The sequence below is a fragment of the Phyllosticta capitalensis genome, assembly GCF_038381095.1.
Source record: "Phyllosticta capitalensis strain CBS 128856 chromosome Unknown BKA78scaffold_10, whole genome shotgun sequence".
Classification (NCBI taxonomy): Eukaryota; Fungi; Ascomycota; class Dothideomycetes; order Botryosphaeriales; family Phyllostictaceae; genus Phyllosticta; species Phyllosticta capitalensis.
The window spans coordinates 75,422-102,798 of record NW_027117448.1 but is presented as its reverse complement, the minus strand read 5'-3'; the positions used below and the strand labels follow the sequence as shown (position 1 = coordinate 102,798).

At 53.4% G+C, this 27,377-nt stretch overlaps 12 protein-coding genes across 12 annotated transcripts; 2 read left to right on the top strand and 10 right to left on the bottom strand.

Annotated features, from left to right (window-relative positions):
* Positions 1–480: 480 nt before the first annotated feature.
* On the top strand, positions 481–2,032 carry BKA78DRAFT_256512 (Hsp90 co-chaperone-like protein Cdc37; the record flags this gene model as incomplete). The annotated part of the gene is made up of 3 exons (XM_066885094.1): positions 481–504; positions 548–1,503; positions 1,552–2,032. 3 exons carry the CDS (start codon positions 481–483, stop codon positions 2,030–2,032), a joined length of 1,461 nt encoding a protein of 486 aa, XP_066740188.1.
* Positions 2,033–2,306: 274 nt separating this feature from the next.
* Positions 2,307–6,348, top strand: BKA78DRAFT_298606 (rab-GTPase-TBC domain-containing protein; the record flags this gene model as incomplete). Its single annotated transcript, XM_066886932.1, has 5 exons — positions 2,307–4,230; positions 4,273–5,406; positions 5,538–5,628; positions 5,655–5,869; positions 5,948–6,348. 5 exons carry the CDS (start codon positions 2,307–2,309, stop codon positions 6,346–6,348), a joined length of 3,765 nt encoding a protein of 1,254 aa, XP_066740187.1.
* Positions 6,349–7,806: 1,458 nt separating this feature from the next.
* Positions 7,807–8,285, bottom strand: BKA78DRAFT_298605 (uncharacterized protein; the record flags this gene model as incomplete). Its single annotated transcript, XM_066886931.1, has 2 exons — positions 7,807–7,997; positions 8,051–8,285. The coding sequence occupies 2 exons, from the start codon at positions 8,283–8,285 to the stop codon at positions 7,807–7,809; spliced, it is 426 nt and encodes a 141-aa protein (XP_066740186.1).
* Positions 8,286–8,495: 210 nt separating this feature from the next.
* On the bottom strand, positions 8,496–9,092 carry BKA78DRAFT_360209 (uncharacterized protein; the record flags this gene model as incomplete). Its single annotated transcript, XM_066892401.1, has 1 exon — positions 8,496–9,092. The coding sequence occupies one exon, from the start codon at positions 9,090–9,092 to the stop codon at positions 8,628–8,630; it is 465 nt and encodes a 154-aa protein (XP_066740185.1). The 3' UTR covers positions 8,496–8,627.
* A 242-nt stretch (positions 9,093–9,334) lies between these two features.
* Positions 9,335–10,060, bottom strand: BKA78DRAFT_298603 (uncharacterized protein; the record flags this gene model as incomplete). The annotated part of the gene is made up of 2 exons (XM_066886930.1): positions 9,335–9,483; positions 9,538–10,060. 2 exons carry the CDS (start codon positions 10,058–10,060, stop codon positions 9,335–9,337), a joined length of 672 nt encoding a protein of 223 aa, XP_066740184.1.
* An 884-nt stretch (positions 10,061–10,944) lies between these two features.
* Positions 10,945–11,697, bottom strand: BKA78DRAFT_355774 (uncharacterized protein; the record flags this gene model as incomplete). The annotated part of the gene is made up of 3 exons (XM_066891963.1): positions 10,945–11,042; positions 11,217–11,461; positions 11,519–11,697. The coding sequence occupies 3 exons, from the start codon at positions 11,695–11,697 to the stop codon at positions 10,945–10,947; spliced, it is 522 nt and encodes a 173-aa protein (XP_066740183.1).
* A 659-nt stretch (positions 11,698–12,356) lies between these two features.
* On the bottom strand, positions 12,357–13,248 carry BKA78DRAFT_355773 (uncharacterized protein; the record flags this gene model as incomplete). The annotated part of the gene is made up of 2 exons (XM_066891962.1): positions 12,357–12,490; positions 12,537–13,248. The coding sequence occupies 2 exons, from the start codon at positions 13,246–13,248 to the stop codon at positions 12,357–12,359; spliced, it is 846 nt and encodes a 281-aa protein (XP_066740182.1).
* A 1,691-nt stretch (positions 13,249–14,939) lies between these two features.
* BKA78DRAFT_298601 (uncharacterized protein) lies at positions 14,940–15,605 on the bottom strand (the record flags this gene model as incomplete). Its single annotated transcript, XM_066886929.1, has 1 exon — positions 14,940–15,605. The coding sequence occupies one exon, from the start codon at positions 15,603–15,605 to the stop codon at positions 14,940–14,942; it is 666 nt and encodes a 221-aa protein (XP_066740181.1).
* Positions 15,606–20,986: 5,381 nt separating this feature from the next.
* On the bottom strand, positions 20,987–22,371 carry BKA78DRAFT_355769 (uncharacterized protein; the record flags this gene model as incomplete). Its single annotated transcript, XM_066891961.1, has 2 exons — positions 20,987–21,247; positions 22,075–22,371. The coding sequence occupies 2 exons, from the start codon at positions 22,369–22,371 to the stop codon at positions 20,987–20,989; spliced, it is 558 nt and encodes a 185-aa protein (XP_066740180.1).
* Positions 22,372–23,890: 1,519 nt separating this feature from the next.
* Positions 23,891–24,490, bottom strand: BKA78DRAFT_360207 (uncharacterized protein; the record flags this gene model as incomplete). The annotated part of the gene is made up of 1 exon (XM_066892400.1): positions 23,891–24,490. The coding sequence occupies one exon, from the start codon at positions 24,488–24,490 to the stop codon at positions 23,963–23,965; it is 528 nt and encodes a 175-aa protein (XP_066740179.1). The 3' UTR covers positions 23,891–23,962.
* A 502-nt stretch (positions 24,491–24,992) lies between these two features.
* BKA78DRAFT_355767 (uncharacterized protein) lies at positions 24,993–26,451 on the bottom strand (the record flags this gene model as incomplete). Its single annotated transcript, XM_066891960.1, has 4 exons — positions 24,993–25,558; positions 25,614–25,623; positions 26,126–26,259; positions 26,304–26,451. The coding sequence occupies 4 exons, from the start codon at positions 26,449–26,451 to the stop codon at positions 24,993–24,995; spliced, it is 858 nt and encodes a 285-aa protein (XP_066740178.1).
* Positions 26,452–27,270, bottom strand: BKA78DRAFT_360202 (uncharacterized protein; the record flags this gene model as incomplete). Its single annotated transcript, XM_066892399.1, has 1 exon — positions 26,452–27,270. A coding segment is annotated over one exon (597 nt), but the record flags the coding sequence as incomplete, so codon positions are not given.
* Positions 27,271–27,377: the final 107 nt, after the last annotated feature.

The following is a 27,377-nucleotide window of genomic DNA, read 5'->3' as shown; positions in this document are numbered from 1 at the left end:
ATCGTATCGCGAATCGAGGCAGTGGCGAAGCCGAGAGTGGGGAGACGGGGCGAGCGCTGGGCGCGAGGGCGGCGGCCACTGAGCGAGCAATTGGAGCATCAAACTTCCTCGAGGCAGAATGAAGAGAAACAAATCCCCGACAGTTCCAGACGCGCTGGAACATGGCGAGTGAAGGGCGCATAGCCGGCGAGTTACCGACGAGAGGGGCGAGTGGATGCAAGCAGTCGGGGCGAGGTGAACATGATGCGAGCAGGCGAGCTACGCGTAGGGCATCAGAGGTGTCGTGTGAGAGAGTTGGTAAAAGTGTAGCCAAGACGGTGGTGATGATGCGATCATACGGTGCAGGGAGTTGAAGGGTCGGCCGCATCAGGGTCCGAGTTGCGGAATCGCAAAGAAGCGCCCCGCGTCGAGCTACTTTACCTAGCCCAACCCACCACATCCTCTCTACCTACCCTCTCCACCATTTCGCACATCTTCACCATGCCAATCGACTACAGCAAATGGGTACGTCTAGTCAACCTCTTCACATCCCTTCTGACCCCCGCAGGACCAGCTGGAGCTCAGCGATGACTCCGACGTCGAAGTCCATCCCAACGTCGACAAGCGCTCCTTTATCCGCGCAAAACAGACCCAAATCCACATGGAGCGCGAGCAGCGAAAGCATCAAATCACCACCCTCAAGTACGAACGCATAATCAACGACGGCCTCCTCCTAAGAATCGACAACCTCCTCACCGCGCTCAAATCTCACAAGGATGCCTCCACCCCCGACAATGTCGAACAGCTCGTCTTTCAATCCATGCTCGAATCCGCCGACCCCTCGGAAGACTCGCCGCCCCCTCCTCCCGAAGGTGTACACACGCATGTCAAGGAAAAGCCGACGTATTCCAAGATGATGGCTGCGCTGGTCGACGAGGTCAAGAAGCAGGTGGACGAAAAGAAGCCGGCACCTGAACAACGCTACGACGCGTTCATCGAGGAGCTGGGAAATGAAAAGAAAAAGGTTGCAGGTCTGCAGGGACAGCTGTTGGAAAAGTTGGCCGAGCTGGAGAGGGAAGCAGCACGTCACATTACCAGCGATGACCTCAGGATGGGCTTTGACTACTCCAATGTCAAGAAGGGCGAGGAGGCCAAGGACCAAAAGACTGAGGTGGAGCTGCTGAACCCTGGCAGGCCCGCCCCCGGTCGTGCAGACACTGGTCAGTCGTCCGGCGCAGATGCAGATATTGAAGACGGCGCAAACGACCCCGACAACGTCGTGGCCAGCAAAGATGCCAAAGAGTTTGCCAAGATTCCCGTCGGCGACTATCGCGCATGCTTGCAATTCCTCTCAAACAATCCGCACATTCTCAAGGAGAGTGAAACGGACGGTCTTCTCGTTGAGGCGTTTGATGCGGAGCTGGAGCAAAAGCACAAGCACGCCCATCAATGCGTGCATCAGGCTCTACTCTTGCAATACTGTCGTCAACTGGGCCGCGATGGAGTGCAGCTATTCTTCAAGCGGTGAGTCAACTCGACTGATCTAGTGGATTCAACTAATTCAGCGTACAGCATCACAACCAAAGAACACCAGGCGCAGAAGCTGTTCCTGGATGACGTCAACAACACCTACGGGCGCATCAGAACGCGGGCGGCAGAAATCAGAGAAGAGCGCAAAAACAGCCCTGAAGGAGTCGAGCAGATTCAGCTGCACGCCGTCGACCCCAACACCACCATCAGCATCCGAGTGCCGCCTGCCGACGATGAAGAAGCCAAACCTGCACGAGCAATTTTCGATTCGTTTCCGCCGGGACTGCAGAGGGCACTTCAGAGCGGCAAGCTGGACGAGGTCAACAAGGTGTTGGCCAAGATGAGCGTGGACGAGGCGGAGCTGATTGTGGAGCAACTGGGCAACGGCGGTATGCTGAGCTTGGAGGAGGGAGTGATTGATGCAACGACGGAGGAGGGTCAGGAGAGGGTCAAGGAGATTGAGAGGACAGGACGTATGCCTGGCGAGGTTGAAGAGTCGGAGCTGGCTGCAGACCCAGAGTAGTTGTTTCAGAGAATAGAATACTGAGATCTGTTCCGTGTTTGTCCCTGTCCCCCCGTCGGGTGTTGCCGAGGTTCAACCGCTCAGTCTGGCGTCACTCGCGGCGGGCAAGCCCAGGCACACTCCACACCTCCACCAACCTCAGCCGACCCTCAACAACCCCGCCGACAGCATTCCTCCGCCTGGCGCATACTATGAAGCGTCAGTTGCGTCTTGCGAGTCAAGGCCCACCTCGCTGACGCTGGCTCCAGCTAAATGACCCCCCTCCTCCACCACCATGTTCAACATTTCGAATCTGGTAGCGAAAGCCCAGCAGTTTATTGAACCCTCGCTGTCCCTGTCTACCGCAAACTCGAGCCGTCCCTCCAAAGCCACCCTCTTCCGCCATCAATTCCGCCTCCCGGAGAACCAAAACCCCCTCCAGGAGATTACCGCCGAGCTCACACTCTCCCCTCAATCCAAGACGGACAATGGTCAGGGAAGCCACTACATTGGAAAGCTGCATCTCAGCGAACAGTTTCTCTGCTTCTCCACTCAGGGCAGCAGCTTTCTGTCGAGCGCCAGCCTGAGTTCAAGCTCCGCCTTTACCGGACAGACCCACGGCGCAGGCCCGGCTGGCAACGGCTTCACCCTCCCGCTATGCACCATCAGGCGCGTCGAACGGCTGCACAGCCAGAGCTACATGTTTGCCCTGGCAATTACCACAATCAACGGTCTCATCAACACGAAAAAGGAGGGCGTCGTGCCTCAGAAGTTGACGATTCAGCTGGCTGGCACCCGACAACAATGCGAAAGGTTTTGCGACGGCCTCAAGCGTGGTCTGCGGGAAGGTGTCAAGGATGTGGAAAATCTCAAGGCGGTGATACAAGATTGCTACTCCGAGTATCTGCTGGAGGAAGGAAAAATTCCACCAGACACTGGCCTCGGAACCCAGTTCAAGTATCCTGGTAACCCCCGCAAGCTGCGAGAACCCACCAAGATTAGGCTGTGGCGCGAGTACCTCCGCGAAAACGGTCGAAACGCGACGTTGATGCGCCAGCCAACCTTTCACAAGCTCATCCGCGTGGGTTTGCCCAATCGTCTGAGGGGCGAAATATGGGAGCTTACTTCTGGCTCATTCTTCCTCCGGCTCCAAAACCCCAAGCAATACGAAGATACCATTTCAAAGAATCAGGGGCGAGAGTCTCTGGCAATAGACGAGATTGAAAAGGATCTCAACAGGAGTTTGCCCGAATACCCCGGCTTTCAGAGCGACGAGGGCATCAATCGACTTCGACGCGTGTTGACCGCGTACAGCTGGACTAACCCGCGGGTTGGGTATTGCCAGGCCATGAACATTGTCGTTGCTGCGCTTCTCATCTACATGTCCGAGCCGCAGGCCTTTTTCCTGCTTTCCGTCTTGTGTGATCGGTTGCTCCCTGGATACTATTCGACCACCATGTACGGAACTCTGTTGGACCAGCGCGTGTTTGAGTCTCTTGTGGAAAAGACGATGCCTATTCTTTGGGAACATCTCGTCAAGCAAGACATTCAATTATCGGTCGTCTCTCTCCCTTGGTTCCTTTCTCTCTACATCAATTCCATGCCTCTGATTTTTGCCTTTCGTGTTTTGGACGTTTTCTTCCTCGAAGGACCAAAGGTTTTGTTCCAGATTGGTCTTGCAATCCTGCGGATTAATGGCGAGGAGTTGTTGGATGCCACCGACGACGGAACCTTCATCTCCGTCCTCAAGACGTATTTTGCACGGCTTGACGAGTCGGCCCACCCCAAGTCGGATAACCCCAAGCTGCGGGCAGTCACAAAGTTTCAGGAACTCATGGTCATTGCGTTCAAAGAGTTTGCCGGCATCACCCAAAACACCATTTCCGAGCAACGCGCAAAACACAAGGATGCCGTGTTGGAAAATATTGAAAACTTTGCCAAGCGAACTTCTCTCCGCAACCTTGGCCCTGATAGCAAGAAGCTGAGCATGAATGATCTTGGCTTTTTGTACGACAGATTTTACGGCGTGCTGTACGAGCGTCAGCAGCGGGCACAATTGGCAAAGCAAGAGGAGGAAAGGAAGGAGAGGGTGAGCAAGATGAGAGCGTCTCAAATCATTACCGGATTTTCTTTTGGTAGCGACGTGGAAAAGGGGCGTGTGGCTCTTGGACCGAGTCCTACAGAGATGGATTATGATGCATTCAGGGAGTTTTTGGCTGGTATGTAAAGTCGGTGCTTGTAAGGCTATGCTGACCTCTCAGGAATCGCACGATGGGCAGTCACGGATTCACCGTCGGAACCACATTCCCCCAGGACTGGTAGCGGCCCCCAGCCTACTGATCATGAATTCATGCAACGCCTTTTCAGACATTGGGACAAGGATGGAAACGGTCAGCTTAGCCTCCAAAACGTCGTGACTGGCTTCGCGGCAGTCAAGGGCTCCAAAGACATCATGGCCAACATTGCATACTTTTTCGATCTCTACGACGACGACAAGGACGGCAAGGTCGATCGTGAGGGCATCCTCAGAATTTCCGAAGCACTCCTCTTCCTCACTCGCCGTGGACTTGAACTCCGCTCAGCATCCAGTTCAACCGACGCCCTCCAGCCAGCAAATCCGGTCGAGCCCGAAAAGGAGAATGACGACGAGGCCATCCTCAACAGCATATCGGCCTTTATCCGTCGATGTTTTGAATATGCGGACCCGGGACAAAAAGTCAAGGACGCCGCCGACGCAGTCAACGATTTCAGCATCGGCGACGATGACGACGACAATTTGATTGACGTCGGCGAAAAGCCAACCACTGACGCCCGACCAAACGTGTCAGCCAACCTCGCCCTCGACCCCGCCCATCCCCTCTACATCACCCTCCCAACCTTTCGCATGGTCATTCTCGCCGACGAAACGCTCGAGCACTTTTTCGACCGCGCCTTTCCAAACTCGTTCCGCCTGTCGGACATTCCCGTCACGCCTGCCGCCACGCTCACCACCTTTGCCAACGCCGGCAAGGTGTCGCCGCCGGGCAGCTCGACGCCGACGGCTTCGTCGAGCATGGGAAGCAACCTGCCCACGATCCCGTCGACCGGTGGCGTGGTCCCGCCCGGCAAGGGCCTCCGCGGCATGCTGGACAACATTGTCAGCGACGGAATGCGCGTGGCGGCCGAGGTTAAGCGCCGCATGGACGAGGCGCAGAAGGAAGCAAAGGACGAGGACGAGGATGGCGAGGAGGAGGACCGAGGTGACGGCGATTTGCTCGAGGGCGCCGAGGCTGCGGATATCAGAGAGGACAGAAAGGGAGGTGACGAGGTGGTCAAGGAGGAGCCACCAAAGCAAGAGATGTCGAGCCGCGCGCGCAGCGGCAGTGCGGCGAGCAAGCGCGTCGTCGAGTTTGACCGTGGGTCGACTTTGTAGTGTAGCGAATGTATCATGCATTATCGTCTTGAGCCCCGTCTCCACTGCCAGAATGACACCACTCGGCCGGATGCCAGAGGCGGTGATGACAGCCCTGGACGGCCTGGCAAACAGTCTCGGACGCGGAAGATGTTCATGGATACCTACCTACCTACCGCTGCGGCGACCCGACGATGGCGACGCTGAAGAGCAAAGTTGACGACTTGTGCTAATCTGCTCAAAGCTCGCCAGAACAAGACGCTGCGAGGTGACTGACGCTCGATCGAGTCGGCCAATGCCTCATCTAGTCACCTCCTCGGCGCGGCCATCCATACAAGCTCCAATCCCTCACTCTCCCACTCGCATTCGCAACCCTCGCGCCCTCGCACTCACTCACTCCATCCACCTCGCACTTCATTTCGACTCGACTCGACGCGCAAACATGGCGCCACACTTTGAAACCTGCAGTACGTCTTCCTTCACCCTCTCACCAGCACATCTTTCCCCTCCACTCCTCTAACAAGCCGCTCACCCTCCTTGTACAGAAACCTGCCGCCCAGTCGCCCTCCGCATCTCCAAGCTCGCCGCCGACAACGAAGCCCTCGCCCAGCTGGTCGACCGCCACAAGAGCGCCCTCATAGCCTCGATTGTGGATGGCAAGGCCGCTGAGCATGGGTATGCTGATGTTGCTGCTGCTACCAATACAACCAAAAACACCGCCGCCGCCGCGGCCGCTGGCTCCGCTACAACCACAACCACCGGCTCTGGCGACTGCGGCTACGCCTCCGTCACGCAGCAGCGCCGCGACAGCATCGTCGAAAAGGGAAAGGAGGCGCAGTCGGTCTACCTCCTCGCCGTCAGGGACCAGCAGGCGCTGCTGAGGTCAAAGGTCCGCCTGACGCAGCTCATGAAGGAGGCGCTGAGGGCGCAGGATTGTGGGTGTTGAGATGATGACTTGATGGCGAGGAGGGGATGATGGGGGAGGGTAACATGAGGGCGGAATGGAAAAGGCATTGCTCTTCCGCCACTTTCCATTCTCTTCACCACCACGCGTGCACCATCTCAAGTTTTCAACGCAGTATGCCCCTCTGCTCACCCTCATCCTTCTGCAGCGCGTCAAGATTCAAAAGCCAGTCGCCTGCCAGCTGCCCTTCCCTTCTACCGCTCGCTTTCCGCCCTGCCCGTATCCAAGATCAGCGACACGGCGCCGCTGCGGTGGATGAGCCCGCCCACGAGCTGTTCATCATGTCCACGTCATCCCGTCGGCGTGCGCCTCTTTCAGACTCCGCAGGCAGCCTCTTTCTACGGGGCTAGGTAGAACGTCAGACTTGCGGCGGTTCAGTGGATGGAATGAGGGCTTTTGTTGCTTGCTGATGAGGCGTGGCGAGAGGCGGGCGCAGTTTCAGGAAACCAGAAACATCGTGAGAGCAGAGCTTGGTCAGCGGGATTTGATGCAGAGATTGCTGCTGTTGTTGTCGTGATTCGACACCATGTCCTCGCCCGGGCACGCACCAAAAACGCTGCACTCTCCTCCATCTCCGTAGGTACCTCGCCTCCATCCGTCCACTCTCGAGCCTCCCACTCCCAGCAAACAAACGCACCAGACTCTCTCCAACAACCCCTCACATTTCCTCCCGCCAGACACCACCATCCACCGGTAACCCCCTTCCCCCTCCCCTCCGTGCCCATTGTTCGCAAAATCAAACAATTCGCGCCAAAGTTGTGTCGTTGAGGAAGAGACACCACCTACTTCCTCACGTCCAAGTTCTTCGCCGGCCACTTTCCCCTTTCCGTTAGTCTGGCTGCCGCTTTCGACAGGGATGAGCTATTCAGCGGGCCGGCATCCTTGCTTGCAAACTTTGTTTGGACGACGGCAATGGGGAACGGACGCAATGCGAGTCTGCTGTGCGGGTGCTTGATTTGGGATTCTGTAGTATGGTGGTTGATGGTTGTGTTGCGGGTTGCTCAGGCAGTGAAGGTGCGGAGTTCCGGAGGTACGGAGGTTCATGGACACCGAATGCTTTGGCTTCTAGGTATTGTACATGCGGAATATTTGTATATGTCGTCTCATGCTATCTTCTCTTTGCCGTGCTTCTCGGGGTGATTCTTCGAAGTGTCGACAGCCGAAATGAATCCTCGACACCCGCGGCGGCAAATGTCAAGACCACGACAACGCTACGTTGAAATTTCAAGACGAGTTTGTGCTGCACTTCTAAGGGATTCAAGATTGAGCAGCATTGTTTTGCACCCGGTAGGTCTGAACTTTGCTAAATTATACATCATCGCAAAGCCATCCTGCTGCTAGCGTCGAGTGCTCGTAGCACTTCCATCTTCAGAGATTCCCTAACGTCGAGTCCAGAAAGCAAAACGCAGCTCTCACCACCTGGTATCTTCCAAAGAAATCCTACACGTCCCTGTCTTCCGACTCCTCGCCCTCGTCTTCAACACCTTCGAGCAAGGCCTTCTCCTCCCGATGCAGCTCGTTGAGCCTGGCCGCCATCTCGTTCATGGCCGTCATCAGGCGCGTCTTCTCCTCCTGAATCTCCAGCATTCTTTGTCTCTTGCTGTTGTTATCCTGCTGAATTGCATCTTCGTCTGGTCATTTATGAGCGCGGAATGGGTGAAAACCTTTGTCGAGGAAGGCTTACCGGGCTCGGCCGCCTTGCGCTTTTTGCGATACTGGGGGTCGTAGTTGGCTGAGAGGGAACACCTCTTGGTGCCACTGGGAGCAAAGCGCGAGGTGCAAGCTCCGCCCCAGAGCGCGCCATTCTCTCCCACCACCTGCTTGTACGAGCCGAAGAGGCCATTGCCCTTGACGCAGTCGGCACAAATGCGGGCAGGCTCCGTAGCCTTGTTGGAGCATTTGCCCCACAGCGCTGGCATGTAGTTGGTGTAGTTACCCAGGTCCAACGCTTTGTTCGTGTGTCGGGAGTCTGGGTCGGTAATGACTAGGAGTCCGGGGATCTTGAAAATGTCCTTGCGCGCCTGCTTCTTGGTGTTTTGGTTGCGAGCCTTGTCGAGTGAGGTGCGGACGTGGGTCAGGGTGATTTAATCACGCTTTTCGTGCGCAAAGATGGCGCCGTTCGCAGAAATGGTAACTGGGGCTGTGGGTGCATTGGTGGCGGATGACGCGCTCGTATCAAGCTGTGGACAGGCCATGGTCGCCCGGGTCGTTTGAGTGTGAGGGATAAGAGCGAGAGCGGTCGTGAGCTGAGGTTTTGAAGCTCAGAGAACGGTTAAGCGAGTGGAGGATGTGGATGATTTGTGACGACGCTGAATGTGTGACGAAGAAGGTGTGGAGAGAAATTCAAAAGGGGAGGATGTCAAGTTGGGTTTCGACCGACCATGAGAAAGGCCAAAGTGTGCCGGACCTTTTGGGATGAAGGCAGGTGCGCCGGCGGGCGGAACATACATCAATAGGAAGTAGGCTGAACTGTCTCCTTCCTCTTTCCATCTCACCAACTTCTTGTCAATTGCTGTTGATTGCTTCCCATTGCAACACTTGCCGCGCTTGAATTTGTTCTTGCGCTGCTCAGCATCCTCCCTATCTCTCTTGCCCGAAGCTGGCTGTCGAAATTGAGCAACGCGTTTTACTACCTGGTCAGAGAAGTGGCTCCAGACGGCCGTCATGTAGTTTCTGTAGTTGGTGAAGTCCAATAGCTTACTTGTCTGCTGAAAATTGGGTGCCATGATGATCAAAAGCCTAGACACTGCCAATATGGTCTTTTGAGCCGATTTGTACGTATCTTGTGTGCGTGCTACCACTAAAGAGGAACATAAATAGCGAACGTCCCCTATTTTGTAAAGAGGGAGACACCCCGTTTTGCTGCTTCTCGCCGGTATTTAAATGTCATCGGGTCCTTTATTTTTTTCGGCCATTTTATACAGTATGGGTATTCCAGTCAACTTCTCGACCCGTTCCCTTCCTCCACTCACTCGCGTTCTGCATCCAGCTGCCCCTCCAAATTCAAATCCTCCCTGCGCAGCTGGTCAAGCCTGACTGCCATGTCGGCCATGTCCGTCATCAATGTCTGCGTTTCCTCCCTAATCTCCCTCCTCCGCTTCCTGATAGCCCGGTCTCCTACGCCACGGTCAGCCTCTTCAAAATCATGGACAGCCTAGAAAGACGACTAACCCGGCTCTGCGCTGCCAATCTCATCTTGGCCCTGGTCGTTGGTGGCCTTGCGTTTTTTGCGGTACTGGGCGTCGTAGTTGGCTGAGAAGGAACAGTTTTTGTTGTTGCCCGGCGCGAAACAGGAAGTGCACGCCCCATCCCAAAGGAAACCATCATCGCCTTCAACCTGCACGCACGATTGAAAGAACCCTATTCTACCATTTTCGCAGGCCCTGCACACACGGACAGGGTCCACTGCCCCGTCAGAGCAGTGGCCCCAGACGGCCGGCATGTAATTGCGGTACTTTCCAAGGTCCAATGGCTTGCCGGGCTGACGAAAGTCAGGTGCCTTGATGATGGACAGCTCAGACACTTCCAGTATAGCCTTCCTGGCTGACAGCCCGGTGTCTTGCTGGCGTGCTAGGGCCAAAGAAGTACGGACATGGTCGATCTCAACATCTCCTCGGCTGTGGTGGGCGATAATGTCGCCATTGAGGTGGAAGTTCACCGCATCGCCCTCTTCGTTCGGGTTTGGATCGGCCATGGTTTTGTGTGTTTGGAGGTCCTGTCGACATGTCAGCACGTTCTGCTGCGCTGAATGAGCGCTCTTGGGTATCTTACTCTGTGGAACGTGCTTTGAGCGATGGGGAGGAGCACCGAGCGAAAAGGGTTTGGATATAGTGCACGATCTTGGTGCTGGTACTGTAAACCAAGCTGTTGTAACAAATTCTGGCCCGAGGAGAAAAGAGGAGAGGAAGAAGAATGACAGGACGAAAAGCTATGTATCTACGAGGGTCGCTGACATAATGGGCCACAGTGGTAGGGAAGGTGCGGCGTCGCTCTTTGTCGACCACTCCCACCAAGATATCTACGTCATTTCAGAATAATGCGATTCTAATGCCCCTTTATTCAGTTGACGTTTTCGGCTATTTGGCGCAGACAATTCGCCCATTCCGGCGGTCGAATAATGCCAGGTATGCCCGCAATCACTTCGACAATAGTACTTCAAATGTCATCCAACTGATTCGTCTGTTACAGTGCTTTATGGTAAATCTATTCCTCCGCAGTATATCAATATACATCCATAAGGGCCAGCTTTTGGGCGTAATCATGACTGACGTGAAGCATTTCGTGATGTGAGCTATTATTTCGAAATGAGGGTGTGGTAAAATCAAGACAAAGGAGACTAACAGGTCAATGCATGAAGTTGGGTGGCATAAAGGTCATTGAGAACCGTAGTGTCTGTATTTCTCAAAGGAGCAATGACCGCTCCATCTCAATTGACTCTTTGTCTGTACCACCGCTATCTGTCGCTCAACCTTCAAGCTTGTCCAAAATCTCAAGGATCCGTGCATTCGAGTCCTACAATTACAGCGTCAACGCAATGATATCTCCTTCACTGCCGCCCGCTCCGTCGAGCAGCGCAAGCTATTGGGTAGCCAAACGATGCATGGCGCATATGAGGCTTTCGACCTCATCTGCCAACTCATTCTTGGTGTTGTGCTCGTCTTTGGTCTGAGGAGGGCCTATTTGCTTGGTCAGTAGGTCATTTTGATATCATTGCACCGAAGCATACTTTTGCCGGACACACTTCATATCTCCTCTGCATCGATGGCGGCAATACTGCACTTCGCGTCACTTCCGGAGCCGACGCACGCCATGCAAGCTCCATTGTAGATCACATCCGAGTCGGTAGCAACCAGAGTGGAATAAGCCGTTTCCCTTGACACAATCTTTCCAAATGCGGAAGGGGTCCATTGTGTGGTCGGAGCATTGCGCCCAAGTTTCCGGAAGGTAGTTGCCATACTTGCTCGTTTCCAGCGGCTTGTCTGGGAAGCGAAATTCCGGATCGGTCACAATCTGTAATCCTTTGATGCCCAAGATCGTGTTCACGGCCTGTTTGCTCGAGCCGTTGTGGCGAACAATGTCAAGGGAGGTCGAGAGACTTTTCGAGGCGGAAGTCTGGGTCAGCGACAATCACAAGGCCCTCGATGTCCAAGACTCTTCTTCGGCTCTTTTGATCGAGTCTCTCTGTCTGGCAATCTCGAGAGACGTGTGGACATGGCCGCCCTTGATGTCGCGGCGGCTGTGGTGAGCAATGATCTGCCAATTCTCGAGGGTTTTGACTGAAGTATTTGTTCGGTGGTCATCAGCAGCTGTCAGGGGCTGATATGATGCCATAGCGGTCGTGGAGAGGAAGTTTGAGATGGGGGCTCAGGATGGTGGGATGGCGTGAAAGGGGAGAGGTGTGAAAACGGTGTTTGCTCTTGAGAAAATTTGGAGGCGCCAACTCAAAGTCGCCGCGATGTGGAGGTAGGTAATGCGACAACACCGCCAAAGACCTGTCGAAGCTTTCCACGTCGGGTGGACGCGTTGGATATCGGGAGCAGGCACGGCGTCGCTGCCGCCGACAACCTTCTGTAGGGCCCCAAATCACAGGCATCCAGAAATCTAGCTTCGTTCATAACAAAGCACTTGCTCGCCTTCCGCTACTATATCTCGAAATGTTTTTGGCTTAGTCAATGATCCATATAGCCTCGGCATGAGAAGAAATGCCTCTGTGCTCTTCCAGTCCACCAGACTTCCGAGACCTTCCAAGTCGTTGCGTCATCGAGGACATTTGAAGAGCAGCTGTGTAACGATTCAAAAAATTTCTTTACATTACTGCCGCCTTCGCAAAATAGACACAAAATGTACGAAAGGGCGAATCAAAACCCACGAACAACGTCAAAGTCCTTGTCAGGATCTAGAAGATACAGATTGCTCACGTCTGCATCTTTTGCCCCTGATCAAGACGTCTCTTTCCCAGCTTTCGCATCACCACCCTCCTTTTCCATTGCCTAAATTGCGAAACCTAGCCTCGCGAATTCATCGATTTCGCGGTCAAGCTCTGCAACTCTCTGCTGTGCGTCCACTATATTTGAAATGAGAAGCTCCCTTTCCATCTTCAGATCTTTCAAAAGGGAACCAACGCCTGTGACCGATTAGTGACTTGTCATGAAAAGCGTCGTCAGACTTACTCATTTCGCGCCTCGAACGCTTTGCAGGTCGCTCCTCATTTTCAGCATTAGCTGCCGCCTCTGCCGCCTCTGCCGCCTCCCTAGCTTCCCTAGCCTCCTGTTCGTACCTGTCGGCTTGCTCCTCTCTTTCCCTCCGTTTTCTGCTACGGGAGCCGGACATGGGGTCAAAGTTGGTTGCGTTCGAGCATCTCGTAGAAGCGCCCAACGCATAGCAGCTAAGGCACGCCCCTTTCCAAATAGTCTCGCCGTTGAATTCGACCTGCCGGCAGTCCAGAAACACCCCCTTGTTGTTGAGACAGTCGAAACACACTCCTTCCGGGTTTATAAAGGCCTTGTTTGAACACTGGGCCCAAATAGCTGGCAGATAGGCATTGTATTTGGCTGTGTTGAAGGATTTCTCGGGGTTGCGCCAGTCTGGATCCCGCACAATGGCCATGTCTTCCATGTAGAGCAAGGCCCTTTTGAAATGCTTAGAACGGTTTTTTTGTGTGGCTTGGGCTCTGGTATAAGACGCCTGGACATGGCGAGATTTGATGTCGCCGCGGCTGACGGCCTCCATGTGGCCGTTGTCGTGCATGGTTACGCCATCATTTGGGTTTATTGGGATTACTGGATTTACTGGGTTTGCAATCGGTGGGACATTACTAGAAACGTTTGGATCTGCGGTGAAGAGACTGGGGTCGAGGAGACTGGGGTCGATGAAGTTTGCCATGTTGACTGTTGTTGTGGCGGGCAGAGTAGTCGAGGATGAATATTAGATGGATACAGCTACTTAAACTACGTCACGGTTGTTGCTTTGTTGATGGTGGCCTTTATCAGTTGGAACATAGCCATGAGCGGGCGAGAGAGGGCGACTAGACGTGACTAGGCAATTCAGGACAAAGGTGTATTGCGAAGTGTGAGCTTTAGCAAAGAAAGGTGCAATGGCTTATTTGATAGAGGTAGTCATAGCAATGTGGACGCAGCTCGTCTACTTCAGTGCTGAAGTGTTTGGCGGTAGCGACTTCGAACGGATGTTGCTTATGAAACTCTTTGTTGGGTTGTTGCTGAAAGACGGGAAGGCCGAGATGGGAAAAACAAAGATTTCTATCTGGATACCGACCGGTTCCGGGCGTGGAGCAGCAAGATCCTACTCGAGTTGGAACAAGGCTTTTTGGGCAGGTTTTGAACAAAGACATCGTCGAGTCCATCCTGCATTTGGAAGAGGGCACGATTCGTCGTTGACTTCCCGAGTCCTTTGAAGTCAGCGCAGAAATGCCTGCCAGTCTCAACGTTGTATGATGAGTGTTCAAAAGTGCCAATGAGCATCAGGATGAGCCTGTTTCCCTTCTTCGCCTGCGGATTGTTCATGATCCTGTCCCAGGCTCAGCCACTCTCCCAGTCTTCGTCGTCGGCCTCCTGGTTGTAGTTCTCGTCGAGTGAGTCAGCTTCCAAGCTGTAAAAGCAGACAATCCTACTTCTTTGCCTCCGGGGCATTCATCATACGGTCCCAGTAAGCGCCACTCTCGTGGTCTTCGCTCTCCTCCCATTGGATGCCAGATTCCTCGGTGTTATCATTCTGGGCGATGGTGTTGTTGGCGGCGTCGGTCGTGTGAGCAGCATAACAGGCTCGGATGTGGCTCTTGAGCTTGCGAAAGCGCGTGCATGTGTGGACACGGCAATGCGGACAACGGTATGGCTTGGTGCCAGGATGTGCGTCCTTTCAGTGTCTTTCAAGGCCCTCATAGAACAGGAATCTTTAATTGCAGAGACAACATTGCTTCGGGTCGTCAAGGCAGGTAACCCGGTCTACTTTCCCTAGTCAGTGGGTTTTCTTGATACATTGGGATGAGGACTTGCCGGTCTCGAGGGTAGCCACTGGAGACATGGAGGACGGAGCTGTATCTGATGGTAGTCTGGCAGGGCAAAGGTCGTGGAGAGGCAAAGCAAACTTCAAGGCTTAGTAGAGTTTTGTATTCTACCGAGTGTTTCTTCCACCTCTTATACCTGTCGGTATCTCAACTTTGGCCGTGCACATACGATCTAATTCAATGCTTTAGTCAGTCCCCCTCGAGCAAATTACGATTCATCTTTGCAGACAAAAGCATGTGCATTCCTACCAGAACTTGATCAGGCCTGATGCAATTCTCGCGACCTTGTTTTGACTACCCTTGCATCCAATGGCCCTGCAAACAACCCAACTCTCTCGCCAGCAGGGTCCACTTTTGTCTGTGTCGCTTCGTATGTTCGACCTTCTTCATCTCTCTCGCACTTGGATGGCACGATGATGATGACTTTTGCTTTCCACAGAAGTGGTTTACATCCATAATCTAAGACATGAGATTAGTCAATTTGCTCCGAAAAAGGCGCGGGTCATCTCAATGCAAACCAAGCAAAAGGGAACGTCGGACGTAATCCACGTACTCAATCTCTCCATTCCTCCCAGACGCCCCTTTCCATGTCATAGGAAGAGTCGTCGAATGTTCCCATGAGCTGCAAAAGCAGCCTGTCTTCCCTCTGGGCACTGGGAGTGTACATAACCTGCTCCCACCGGATTCCGTATTCGACGTCTTCGTCGCTCTGGACGAGATTGTGGTTGCCTTCGGCTTGTGGAGAGGGACCTTCCTGGAGGGTACTGGCTTCGTCGGTCGTGTATGGCTGCGTGAGATCCCGGTGTGGGCCAGTCTGTCTTTGGGTCATTTCGTGCAGAGCGACGGCATTGCCGCTCGAATTGGCAAAGCTGGATCCGTCTTGCTGCTTGGTCGAGGTAGCGTCGATGGCATGGGATTCGCTCGTGTGTTGGGTTGGAGCGGCGTGAGCGACATTGAGCGCGTCTATCTGCGGAGCTGGGGTGGATTGGATGGCATGGGATTCGTCTGTCTGCTCGGCCTCGGCGGGATTGGTGATGTTGGACCCACTTGGGAGCTGTGCCTGGCCAGGATGGGACTCCTGGACGTGCTTTCGCATCTTTCTGTAGCGCGTAGCGGTGTGGAGATGGCAGTAGGGGCAACGATAGGCCTTGGTGCCGGGATGAATTGCTTTCACGTGCCTCTCAAGGCCCTCGTAGAAGTCGAACCGTTCATTGCACATGCGGCACTGCTTTGGGTCGGCAATGTAGGTGACCTGGTCTGCTTTCTCGCGTCAGTGAAACTTCTTGGTACATCGGAATAAGAACATGCCTTGCTCAGAAGTAGCCATTGCGGGGGAGGTGAATCACACGATGAGCGCAGAGGACAGTTGCTGTGCGACGGCCTCTGCAGGACTGAATAAATTGGATGTTAGGCTCGTTGGTGACGGGTTCTGAATGGGAATGAAAGAGGACGCTGAAACGCAGCAGAGAATGAGGTTCGGGCGTTGATGAGTTTGAGACGCGAGTGCAAAAGGCGCGTCGAAGTGATGGTCGGGCAGGCGGCTGCAGAGAGGCAGGCACCGTGCAAGCCCGTCGGGCAAAAAACTCTCAAAAATCTCGAAAATGTTAATACTCGCAGGCAACTATTGGATCTTGCAATATTTGGGATGTAAACCTCGTCCGTTCGGCGCACCAGGACCTTACAACGATAGATATTGGTACACCCTTTACCACTGAAATGCAGCGCCACCATCAATTCCAACACTATATTCTCACCATCATCACTCCCCAAGACGAATTAATTTCATGTAGAATTCATAAATACGCATCCTGTCCTACAAGCTCTGCTGGAAGCCCATGACCGCTGGAAATCTTTCAAAACATGCTCTAAATGGTTCACTTGAAAGACATTCGTGTAGCAACTGTGCAAAATCAAGGACAAGAGAATTTCACGACCATTTGTTTGCAAGAGCTTGATGAGAGCGGGGAAAACCTCGCTATTTGAACTCCGTCAATCAGAGTTAAAGAGGTGTCCGATCAGAATAGTCATTTACCTTTTTTTGAAAGCATCGAAGGCTCTTGTCAAGTAAATGGAATGGTGAGGGTGATATTGGTTCGTGGAGTTGAGCGCCCGGTTGGAGGCCATATAGGCCTCCAGGCTGACTAATCTACTACTGAGGTGACTACTCAACTGGTGCGTAGACCCGAATCCGTAACAGCTCTCGCCCATGCCAAAGCCCTTGGCAACCCGGGTCCTACTCAGTAAAAATCCCTCCTCGATGACTTTGCATCCTAGGTGATCGATCTGGCAGTGCTTAATGAGCCGCTCATGGCATTGGAAGACCTGCTTGCAGAGGCGGCAGCGAGTCGCGTGTTCCATGTCGGTGACATTTTCTGTCAAGATTTTAGCATACGCCTGAGAGGAGGAAACAGCAATGTTACTAACCAGTGGTGTGCGGGACTGCCATCGTGGAGTTTGGTGTACGAATCGGATCTCATACGGTGGGGAGATGAGGTCGGCGAGACTGCTGAAGGAATACAGAGATCTTGAACCAGATCACGTCGTCGCGGGACGCAATCGTCGTGGGTATGTGGTGTGGCTGTCAAGCTCAATTGATGAGCAGAGAGGTTCATGCAGCAGTCCTCATCTTTAGTTGCGATCATCCTCAGGAGCAGTGCGTCCTCTTCTAAAGCCATGGGGTTATATATCTTGGTGCGCCATTCATTATTGAAAGCGTCGTCCTCGTCGTTAAGAACGGAGCTGGGGGTCGGTTGTGTAGTAGGCGTTCTACACTCCAAGCTTTGCTGTAAGATTTTGGCAGCTGGCCATCTTTTGAAAATACGTTCTGACAGGTCAACTTCAGGAATGATTGCAGAGCAACTGTGCGAAATGAAAGACAAGTGACACAGCGGTGACACGACCATTTGTTAGCAGAAGCTTGATGGGGGAAAAGAAATCTTGCTGTTTGCTGAGTAAAGGAGCGCATCCAATCGAAGTAATCTTTTGCCTTTTTTTTTTTTTTTTTTTTTTTGAGAGTATCAGAGACTCCTTCGCCCGTGTTACAGGTCCTGCCGACCCCAGTGTTTCCCGGCTAGAAGCCCTCATCAATAGACTTCTTGAACTCGTCCCGGCTACATGAATCCATGCAACAGTCGCCGTGCATGCTTCCCATCATCTCGAGCAGCAAGGCGTCCTCCTTCATTGCCTGTGGAGTATACATCTTTGCCGACCACTCTTTATTGAAGAGATCTTCCTCTTCCGCGAGAAGGCGGGTGCTGTCGTCGGTCGTGCTGGCCTTGGTCGTGCCGGCCTTGGTCGTGCCGGCCTTGGTCGTGCCGGCATTGACCGTGCTGGCCTTGACCGTGTTGTAATTGGTCGTGCCGTAGCGGGTTGCGTGATCCATGTTGGTCACACCTTCTATCAAGAGCTCAGCACAAGATCGAGGGGAGAGGTTCGGACGATTTCTTACCAGTGCTGGATAGAGCGGCCGAGTTGGGCAGCTTTGTATGTGGACGGGAGTCCATTGAATTGGATGTAGAATGCTTGAATCGAGAGGTGTCGTTGCTGTGCTCGCGGTTGGTGGAATGGTGATGTGGTGATCAAGCAGATGCTTTGGGTCGAAACGCTGCTTGAAGGCTGTTCGAGTGACAAGAGAGAATTTGGTGGAGGGCCACACCTGAAAATGTTGCGAGAGCTTAGAGCAAAAGGCTGCGTGGAGTCTGAAGGGCTTTGCGTTATCGCCCTTTTGGGAAGCTGCTCAAGTGATGGCAGGTACAGACAGTCGTCCACCAAAGCAGCAGTCGCCTGTGTGACAGCCGCACCAGCTCAGAGTCCCAGTCTTCACAAGGCAAATTCAATGCCTTCACGCTCGCAAATACTGTTAACTAGTCACAATGTCTCCAATAGTTGCTGTCAACTTTGTTCTGTCGGTCGCCATGGAATCTCGGCAAAATGGAAAGAACCCCTGAATATTAGAGCTAGAGGATTCGCCTCAGAGCCTTACTATGAACTATCATTGTGAGTTCTAAGTAGTACAGTCTATTCCAAAGTAATGGACCCCAGCATACTTGATCCTCCTCAAGCATCGTCGTTTCCACTGGGGTCCTGCTGCCTCAAAGGGAAATCACTGGCCTCAATGAGGTCCCAGCACTCCTGCCATATGTCTTCATCCATATGGCAGCAACTCTGGTGCGAAGAACCCATCACGCTCAGCAGACCCTTGTCTTCTGCCATCGCCTTCAATACATGACCTGGTCTCATTTAGTACCATTATCCACTCATCTTTGTCCTTTTCCTTTGTCCTCTCTGTCTCCTCTGTCTCGGTCGCCTACTTCTACGCCTGGTTGGGGCGGCACTTCTCGTACAGGTGTTTTTTCAAGAACTCGAAAAGGCGTGCTTACAAAATTGATCCGGATACCGCAGCGGTAGAGCCCTTCTGGGGATGGTCGGCTTTGACGTGCTCTTTGAGACGAGCAAAATGCTGGAGCTCATCCGAGCAGGGATGCAGGCGAAATGGGCTACCATGGATTCATCTGTCTCTCTCAATTAGCATTTGACCCAAGATCACAGAGTCGGGACCTACCTGTTTCGCGCGTCAAAGTTGTTTACACATCTTCTTAATATACTTCAGACTCGTTGACAGCGCTTGTCTTGAAGCGGCTGTGAGTGTGATCTCCGCATTCAAAATCTATGGAATTGATACTGCGAAGTGCTTACTTAAATCAGCTATCCCTCCACACTTGAGAATCGAAGAAGTTTCTATTCGCCTTGGTCTAGTGCCTCGAATCAAAGTAGGTTTTCCCCCGGATCAATGCCCTCTGTACCCATTTGCTCTTCCAGCATGAGAAGCACCCCAAGATTTGAATGGTGTCCAGTTTCCCAGTTCTGCCGCCCATTCATGAACCTCCCTATCGTCACCCCTTCCTAATGCATGGTCGGCTCCTGATTCTCCGCTTACCAGTCGCTTTTGCAGTCACTTCTGAGCCAATAGACAAGAGTCTGGTACAGAGCAAATTGCTTGCATGAATGATGAGCAGACCTGCTCAACCCAGGGCATCATCGTCTGGTCCATGATCTCGCAGGGGAAAGTCGCTCACTTCGATCAAGTCCCAGCATTCTTTCCAAATGCCCGGGTCCATATTGCAGCATCCCATGAGGGGTGTTCCCATGAGCTTGATAAGACCGCTGTTCTGAGCCTGGGCCTCCTCGTTGTGGAGCGTGTCGTGGACTGGTCCCTCAGTAGCAAAGTGGGCAACCAGAGTGTCGTACATATCCTTTGCGGTTCCAGATAGCATCTGGTTCAGTTCCTCAGAGACAGAGTTGCGGATCGCCATGACAGCACGGTTATTCTTTAAGTCCCATTTGTCAAAAGTCTCGCATGCTTTTTCATAGTCGCCAATGGCATCAAGATCGTTCTTGACTGGCTCAACAGGCTGGGGGAAATCGCCATTGATGTAGTGCCACACTTCCAGAGTCTTGAGGAATGCGACAATCGTCTTGTGCCAGGTTTCGTATGACTCGGGCTGGTCAAGCTTCGGGAGCTTGAAAGACTGAGAGTCCAACATGACGAGAATCGGAAACGGTATCGGTATTGGTATCGGGATCGGTCAGGTTCAGGAACGGGTGTCGGTCGGGTTCAGAAACGGGTTTCGCAGACAGTGAGCTTGCGTGCTCGGTTTCGCAGACGGGATTCGTGGACGGGATTCGTAGACGGGTTTCGAACTACTTAATAGCCAAGTCAGTGCCCAGGAACAGGATCAGGTATAGACGGTGTTGGCATCGTGTACATCTCAAGGCCAGATCATCAGTGGTCGGAAACGGTTGAAGTGTTCAGGTAGGTTGTGGAGCCACGCACCAGAGACGTTAAGGAAGTTCACCGACGAGGAGGTCAGTGACGTTGTGCGTAGGGGTATGCCTCAGATCAAAGGTTGTCGGTCGCAAAAACGGTGTTTCGTGATCAGGTGTCGTTCGACAGTGAAGTGAATGCGCGCGCCGACGACGATGAGGCGCCTAGAGCGCGGACCTGGTGAGCAGAATCGATTCAGGGACGTCAAGTTGCCTTAGATCAAGCGTAGAAGCAATCAGGGACGAGGGCCCATAGCTTTAAGAAGGCGGTGTGGGTTGTTGTTCTGCTATAGAGGACGCGCGCCAGAAGACGCGCCTTACTACTCCCATAACTTCACAGATGTCTTCATGATGCTGGCATTGCTGTCGGTGTTATCATTGTTGCAGGCGCTCTCGGGCAACTTCTTGTCATTACTCGGATGACAGCCTTTGCGGTGCTTTTCCAAAGCGGAGCGATTCTTCTAGGATTCTTAGCACAGATGGCTGTGGGTAGCTTCGTCCATGTTGGTGACGCTCGATGCTTCTCTGAATCAGTCAATGACTGAGTTCTGTACAAGAAGAGGACTTCTCGTGTCAGGACCTGCCTACCATCAACTCGTGAAACAATCAACCATAGTCAGCTTATAGTAAAACCTCGTCTTGAATCACCGAGAAAATTGTAGAAGAGCAAAACCCGCCGCAAAAGTCGAGCATCTTTGGTCTCCAAAGAAGTAATTCGAGCCAATGAGGGTCCCACACCAACCAGGACCGAAGCCGACACCTTCTACGGAAGCGGAACTAACACCAGTCGCTATCCGGCTCTTTCCTTGTCGATGCCTCGGCGTCCAATAGCTCTCTTTCGTCATCCTCCTCTTCCTCGCCACAATCTTCGGATCCATTTTCTTCCCCTCCAGCACCAGTGGCAGTCTTCTGATTCTTATCTTCTTCCATGGCGACGCTTGCGTTATTTTCATCCTGTGTGCTTTCCTGCGGATGGCCATCCATGTCTTCATCCTCGCTGCTGTCGTCCACTTCCTCATCGGTAAGCGGCGCGGGGCCCTGGCATGCATCACGTAGATGGCGCCAGATGGTACCATGTGGGTGGCGTATGACTGCTCGCAGATCGGGCACTTGAAAAGCTTTTCGTGAGAGTGGGATTGCTGGAAGTGTTCTGCCAGCGGCTTGCGGTGTTGGTATTCGCCGCCGCAGTCAAAAGTAGACAATTCTTCCTTAATTCAAAATGAAGAGAAACCATTGTGATCGTTCAATTTATATACCGAAAGCCCATTCCCCGTCTTTATTATGTTACCGGACTCTGCGAATTGTTTCCCCTGCAAGACCCTCTTCCACTTCTGTCCGTGAACCCTATAATCCGCTGCCCTCCCGGAAATCACCTTGATCTTTGTCGCTCAACATTCCAGAAGGAGCCGCTCATGGTTGTCGTGGGCGCAGTTGCCGACGTTTGTCGATCCGTCCCTACACTTCCAATTCCCTTCTGACTTCCAATAAAGCAGAGGGACAAGATCAGGAACTCGTGCCCAAGACTCGATTCTGAAAGACGTCGAGCCTTTTGCTCGTTCTGTCGCGCCTCCTCAGTCAGGTCGGGTGCCTCGGTACTGCTGTCAATTCGAACTTGTAGAGGCGAAAGTTACAGTGTCGTATGCGTAGCAGAATTGTCCAAGGAAGGTCGATGTCCGCTTCTCAAGGGTCCTTGGTCAGCCGGCCGGTCCACAAAGTGGCAGGCCTGCGTGCAATCGGCGAGAGATTTGACCATCGCTTCCTTCACCTTCCCTTGGCGAACTTCAATCGTTCAGCTCGGCCAGCCTCTGGTAGATTTCATGCAATCTTCCTGAGACGGTTGCCTGTGCGTAGTTCCAGCCACGAACCTCTTCCTTCAGGTTGTCATTGCCTTCGGTGTCAGCCTCGTGAATTCTTTTCGCCATATTCCCGAGAGCCGTCCACAAGCCAGAAGCCTCGGCTTCCAGCCTTCCCTTTTCTCCTTCGTCCTCCTCTTCCTCCTGTTCCTCCTCTTCCTCCTCCTCCTCATTGGTCACTTCCTCCTCAAATCTTTGAATCTCCTGAACTTCATCAATGTCCATATCGTCGTCAGAAGAGATGTCCGAGGTGTCTGAAGAGATGGGCCCCTCACAAGCCTCCCGCAAGTGGCGCCAGAGGGTGCCCATCTTTGTCGCGTATGATTGCTCATAAATTGGGCATTTGAACATCTTTTCCTCCGGGTGTTGCTGGAAATGACCTTGAAGTTGACGGTGGCTCTGGCAGCTCGTGCCGCAGAGACGGCAGCGGTAGGGGTCAACGAGGATGGGTGCGTTGCCTGCTTCATGTACTTGTCAGTCTTTGGTCAAATGGCAGTGCATTCATAGGGAGCGAGACTCACTCATTTCACAAACTGAGTGGGAGTGGGCTCCAATGGCAAGCTGAGCAGCAGGGCGCCGAAGACGACTCTTGCGACAGGAAGTTTGGACGAAGATGCTGGGAGAATGGAGGCAGCAGTGATGACTTGCGGTAAAGGCCGAAGAGACTTGAGATGGCGAGATTGAGACACGTCAATGGCAAAAACCTGGTTTGAAGAGTCGAGGTGCGCGAAAATTTCAAGCAACGAGGTCGAGGAAGGTACGCCCACGTCCGGCGCCGCCGCACCTTCCCAAACCGCCACGACGAACGCTGCTCCACGCCGTGCGGGTGTATTCCACTGTTTTGGTTTTCAATACACCAGAATCTCAGACACTGGCTCAAATGCTGGCCGCAAAGGCTTTCAAGACTAAGATTTTGAAGTGTTTGAAGGGTCACTGACCCATAGTAGCTGGATTCGATTGGCAAAACGGCCATCCACGCTCCGACCTTCTCTCAAAGTATTCCCACAGATTACGTTGCAGACACCATACAACGGGTAAAAGCTGCGAAAGAGACTTGTTGGAAGATGCAACTGGGTAACAAGTCTTGTCTTTCAGGACAAATGTGACGACCTTTTCATTCATATGAGAATTGTATTGCTCCCACAAAGTTGGGTTAAACCGTACGCAGACCGCAACAGGGCTTGTATCAGTGACGTTTGAGCGCATTGAGCTGACTCACGTGAGTGTCATTGCAGATTGAACACTTGTAAAGCTGATCAAAGGGATGTTGCAATACAACTGATCTTTGAAGCTCGCTATTTCCCTCTCGACCTCCACTAGTCTTGTTGTCAGAATGTTCAGATCCTCCCTCAATGCTGGCCCCTCGGCCTCTGGCGCTTCCTCATCATGACCCAGTTCTACTAGTCTTGACGTGACTGTTCCAATGACATGCCAGAGGCCTAAGGACTCTGCACGCAGCTCTTCCTTGCTTGCCTGCCATCCCTCTTAGTTCTCGCCGACGCCAGCTATGGCACCAGCCGCTGCTGCAGTGTCGATTGGGCTGCTATTGGTGGTGTTCGTGGTGTTGGTGGAAGTGGTGGTAGTGGCGGCAGTAACAGTCGCGCCCGTCGGCAAAGCGCGGCAGAGCTTGTGAAAATGGCGATTCATAGTGTTTAGCTGGCTGGCGTGGCTACTGTTACACCTGGAGCACTTGAATAGCTTGTCGCCGGGATGATTGATGTGGAAGTGCGCAAGCAGCTGGCCGTGGTTGGTTAACTGCCGGTCGCAAAGACGGCGGCGAGACGGGTTGGCCATACTGACTCCCACTATCACGGATTTCGACAACTGAGCCTCATTTTTGGTAGGCTTTTTCACGGAAATATACAGGGAAGAGGAAACACTATACCGCTACCTTCTATCTCTAGCCCAGGCTTCGGCGCTCAGTAATGAGCGCTACCAGCTTTACCGCAAGCTGGTGCTGAGCTTCGGTGATCTTCTGGATCTCCTCGTCGAGTTCTCTCTTTCGCGCCTCGCGCGTGTCTTCGTCTTCCTCGTCCTCATCATCCTCGTTCCCCTCGTCGTTCTCTGTCTCCTCGTCGCCCTCTTCCTCCTCGTCATGGTCGTTGGGTGAGGGAGCGCTCTGAGTAGAGTCGACGTCCCCGTTCATGTCCGCGTCTTCATTCTCGTCCTCTTCCTCGACTCCCTCGCTTGTGGCGGCCGCGGGTGCAGTGGTAGCAGGAGCTGCTGCGTTGGTGGTGGCTGTGGGCAGGGCGCGGCAAAGCTTGTTGAAATGACGATTCATGGTGTTGAGTTGACCAGCGTAGCTGGTGTTGCAGCGTGGATACTTGAACAGCTTGCTCGACGAGTGGTGTTGATTGAAATGAATGACAAGATGGGCGTGCTTTCCGCATTGTACGCCGCAAATGCGGCACCGAAACGGGTCGGTCATGTCTGTGGAAGCTATTGTCGCTCTTTCAGCAGAATTCTTAAGGAAACTTTGGTAAAAGACTTACACATGGTCAGTTGAGAGATATATAAAGTGTCCGGGAGCTTTGAGGTTCGGGGGTGAGAGATTGGGTGTTGCGGAGTCTTTGGGGTGGATGTGACTTGTTGGATGGTGAGTAGAGAAAGAATCAAGAGGTTGAAAATCTTGAGGTTTTTTCAGGCAGGCGCTACGGCGACTCGCTGCACCTCCCACCCGCCACCTACCTACCCAGAAGAGCATGAGCTACTAGGGGAGAACCCTTGAACGAGATGCTCTACATGAATTACACAGTGACGTCGAATCGTAAGAAGAAAATGAACTTTCAGCTCAGCAGCGAGCACCACATTGATCAAGTGTCTATCAACCCATTTTTCCAATCTCTTGCTGCCCCTGCCAAAATCGGAATCCTCTTGTTCCTTTCAACAGCTAGTAACCTTCCGTCACCATACACACATGGGAGCGTCCTCTACTCCAAAGCCTTGCGTTGCAGGCGAATAGTAGCAAGCCTGGCCTTGAGCTTCTCGATCAATTCCAGAATGTCTTCCTCCTCGATCTCAAGCAAGGTCTTCGCTTGCTCCTTCTTCTCGAAATCTCCCTCTTCATATCCCTCCTCTTCCTTGTCCTCATCGACTTTCGCGTTTCCGCTCTTTTGGTCATCAGCCACTTCGTCCTCGTCGGTGTCGCTCTTGGTGTCTAGGGGCGGAGCAGGAGTAGTTGTGGCAGTGGCAGCTACAGCGGCAGAGGGAGTAGCAGAGGGAGCAACAGCAGGAGCGGGAGCGGGAGCAGCAGCGGGAGCAGCGGCATTGTTGGTAGCAGAGTCTTCTCCCAGCGCGAGGCACTTCTCGTTGTAGTCGTAGTGCCTGGTCAAAGTTCTGACTGCCTCCGCGCAGCTTTTGTTGCAGCGCGGACACTTGTAAGGCTTTTCGTTCGGGTGCACCTGGATGAAGTGCGCGACCAGATCATTATCCCCTGTGTACTGCTGGTCGCAGAGGCGGCAGCGGAAAGGATTCGACATGTCCGTCGCGTCGGTGGCTGTGTGGTTTGTCAGTCTGGTCGCGTCGGGACAACACGGAGGGTGCAGACTTACACATGTTGACCTGTGGGCGGTGGTTCCGTACGGTAAAGCAAGAAAAGCGAGCTCGAGGGTTGACGTTGGAGGGTTGATGGAGTGGTTGATGGGAGGGCCTCAGCGATGTATTGAAAGCTCGACTGGGCCAGGGTTGAAGCACTTGAGGTGATTGATGGGGTATGAAGAGGGGAATGACTGCAACGGCGAGTTTCTCAGACCTTGTAGCTGTGGCTCATATCAGCGAGGTAAACCAGAAGCAGGTGACTACAGTCCCAAAGAAGTGCCCGGACAGGCGTCGAATACGTACCGCAAGACAAACGATTGAAACGAAGTCGGTTATTCATTCTCAGGAGACACTGACATTAGCGATGAGAGGGGGGTTCAGGAAAACTTGATCCATTGAACTATTCTGCTACCTCAACTCCTGAAAAGAGGATACACTGCCTCAGATCTTCCGCTGGACACGACCGTGGCTATTTGGTCCCACTTCTCCAATCTAGCGCTCGCTTCCCCCGCGTTTGTCCTTTGACCTTCAAATCCTCCTTCGTCTCCCTGAACTTCTTCTTGCTACCCTTTTCCAGGCATGTTGCCGTGTTCACACTCTTCTTTGAGCCTATGAAGAAGTGATTTGCGCTACCTGTGATGGAGACATCGTCGTTCTCGTCTACGAGTGTTAGCATGTAGTTAGGAGGGCAGGGGACGACATACCAGAGGTCAAATCGATGACGGCAGGCGGTCCCGCGACCGCGTCGGGCTTGGTCCTCTCTGACTTTCGGAACGGGGCATTCTTGATTGGACGGACTCCGCAGGACGGCGCTTGGAACATGTACCTCAGCTGTTCGAGGACGAAGCTCATGTGGGGCTATCATCGCTGCACTGTTCTCTTTGTTCTGTGGCGGCGGGGAGGAGCGTGGGGCCACGCGCAGCAGGAGAGGAAACGAAGCACGGCTCCTATGGCGGCGCGTAGAAGGTGGCCGGAGCCGAAGTAAAGGGAGAGAACCGGTTGACGGGCGCGTTTGCGGGCGGTGCTGGAGAGACGTAGCAAGCCTCTGGTGAGAAAGTCATTCCAATACCAATCTTAGAGTCCGTTGGCATTGACTTGGTCCTTGTAGTAGTCAAGAATTTTGTCGAGCTCGTGCCGGCGCATGATTGAAGGGCGCTCGTCATGGCTCCAACAGAGATTATCGTTTGTATTTAGGTTGGTATCCCTATTGATATACTTGCTTGGCTTGATCTCAACCACTGCATACGGGACCCGAAAGGGCGCGAGACGGCGGAACGGCAAGAGCGCGTGGAGGTGCGTCGTATGGAAGAGTTGGCGTTCTCCACATGACGACGAGAAGATTGGTGCTCCGGCGACGGCGAGGGAGTGCGCTTTCTCTGCGGAAAGGCGGCGGCGGCGGCGCGTTGGTAGGTGGTGGTGGTGGGATGTGCCACGGGCGCGAGAGGGCGGAGGAGCAGTGCGGGCGCGTGGAGGTGCGTCGTGTTGGAGAATTGGCGCCCTCCAGACGGTGATGGTGGTGGTGGGAGTAGGCGGGTTGAATGGAGCGGCGGTTGGGGACGATCGGGCTTGCTGGGCGCGCTGGGAGTTGAGGAGGAGCCGGTGGTGGAGGTCTCTACGGTGGTTTTGGCGGCACCACCAAGCCCAAGTATGGAGGAGACGAGTGCTTTGCGCATTGTACGCCGCAAATCCGGCACCGAAAAGGATCTGTCACGTCTGTGGCCGGTGCAGCGATTGCCAATCGTTCAGTAGAATTCTCAGAGACACTCTTAGTGGGAGAC